This window comes from Sphaeroforma arctica (assembly GCF_001186125.1).
Source record: "Sphaeroforma arctica JP610 unplaced genomic scaffold supercont1.388, whole genome shotgun sequence".
NCBI classification, from domain to species: Eukaryota; class Ichthyosporea; order Ichthyophonida; genus Sphaeroforma; species Sphaeroforma arctica.
The window spans coordinates 15805-18111 of NW_014040170.1; the positions used below are offsets into that span (position 1 = coordinate 15805).

The window sequence follows — 2307 nt, forward strand, 5'->3', positions numbered from 1 at the left end:
GCGAATACATGACTGTCCGTCTGTATTCGACAATTGGGAAGTATTGAAACTAGATTGTTCTCGAAATTATACATGTTGCACTATCCGCTGTTAAGTGGGTCCTGCAGAACATGTGTTGTCAGTTGAAGACACTCAACGACACTCAAAGGCAGTCTCAATTTCTTTCCAATACTGATCCCACACACGTCAGTAATGGCCACGAGTTCCAAATACAAAGTAGAACTAATATGGTTTTAAATCAGAAAGTATAGCACAATTAGTTGAAAGCTAATATGAATGTCAATCAAATCAGAAAGTACAACCAGAATAATTGAAAGCTAGTATGGATTTAAAAAAGAAAGTATAAACCATTTTCTTTGCATATTGAAATTAGACAGTATAACTCAATGAGTTGAAAACTAACATAAACTTATCTCCGCACTCGTGCCTTAACGTTTCGCCCCACAGACCGGAATTATTAGCGGACGGCACATCTAAATTCTATCCCGGCGATTCGCCCCACGTGAGCAAACACATGTCCTACAACCCTGTGTCCGACCTCAAAGCGACCAACCTGGTTCCTGGTGTTTTTGTACCGGTACAAACCTATGTGACACCCGATTTTGAGGTGGTAGATGAACGCCTGTTGGGATATACGGAGGAGATTAAACCGCACCAGAAAGAGTTCACAGACGACTTCACACGCTCTATGACGTGGGAACGATCCAGCGCGTTTTTCGTTGACCTACACAGGTACCTGTGTATGCGCCTATCTATATGTGCGTATCTCTTATCTATGTGTTGATGTGTAAGCATATGTGAATCTGCTTCTAATGCGTACTGTGCTTGTCATGTGTCTGCGCTACGACGAGCCGTTTGGCTGCGTGGGATATCGCCAGTCTTTACACAACTTCGACTGATTCATTACACTTAACGTACATGGTTTAGAGATCGTATTATGCTCTAATGTGCTGGCTAATTAAGGGTTTGCGATGAAATCTTTCGAGTGCGCCAAAGCGACTTTATATATGTATATATATACAGTAAAGAAAATGTATGTATATATATACATATAAACATACATATATATATATATATATATACATATATATATATATGTGTGTGTATGTATTTCTATTTACTTTTTTATCCTCATTGTTACCATAGCATAGTATTTAAGTATAACCCGCTGATAAATATACTCGAGCTTTTACTTGACGTCATTTCTGAATAGATACATGTCTCTATGTACTACAGAAAAGTGTTTGCACCCGCTCATTCGGAATCAAAAGACGAGACCCGCAACAAGTACACCAAATATGGAGGTGTGGGCTATATCCTCGGCAACTCGCTTTCAGGTGCATATGTCCTAGGCAACGACGAGAAGGAGAATATCACGTTTTATCCCGCTTTGACACCGGAAGGTGTGCGTATTGACATGCTCTTCTCCACAGGCATGCTGAACAAGACACACATGCTATCCACAGCACCATACGACCACGCCACCGCGCTGGCTATATGGGAGCGCAAGGTATGACTTTCTATATACCACTTATCAGCAGGACTTACTATTGGTATACACAGGCTATTATCAGGAGGACTTACTATTGGTATATACAGGCTATTATCAGGAGGACTTACTATTGGTATATACAGGCTATTATCAGGAGGACTTACTATTGGTATATACAGGATATTATCAGGAGGACTTACTATTGGTATATACAGGCTATTATCAGGAGGACTTACTATTGGTATATACAGGCTATTATCAGGAGGACTTACTATTGGTATTCACCGGCTATTATCAGGAGGACTTACTATTGGTATATACAGGCTATTATTAGGAGGACTTACTATTGGTATATACAGGCTATTATCAGGAGGACTCGCCAGTGGCCATACACAGTATTTGCCATTGATACAATACAAGCCAAACTGTCCACGGTTGGATCCAGCTCATTGCAGTAGGTAGGCCAAACCCTAAACCCTAAGGGCCATCCAGGACTTAGTGGCGCTATATAAAGCTACACTCTACCATCGACTCGCTCTTTATTTGTTCCCCACACCTGTGTCCTAAATACTCAAACAGGGCCCGTATTCCAAATTGTCACCGTTGTTAGCAGAGCCCACTTCTGTGGGGTATGGAACACCCAACCCGTATCTACCATGGAAGATACCACCCTGCAAAGGCTTCCCAGACACTCCGCCGCTGCCACCCGCAGAACTAGAGTCGAATAGGTAATATATATATATATACATACATATATATATATATATATATATATATATATATATATATATATATATATATATATATATATNTTA

At 40.4% G+C, this 2307-nt stretch overlaps 1 protein-coding gene across 1 annotated transcript; it reads left to right on the forward strand.

Moving 5' to 3' along the window:
* Positions 1-514: 514 nt before the first annotated feature.
* Positions 515-2224, forward strand: SARC_05821 (hypothetical protein; the record flags this gene model as incomplete). The annotated part of the gene is made up of 3 exons (XM_014300302.1): positions 515-732; positions 1237-1510; positions 2072-2224. 3 exons carry the CDS (start codon positions 515-517, stop codon positions 2222-2224), a joined length of 645 nt encoding a protein of 214 aa, XP_014155777.1.
* Between the last annotated feature and the right edge of the window lie 83 nt (positions 2225-2307).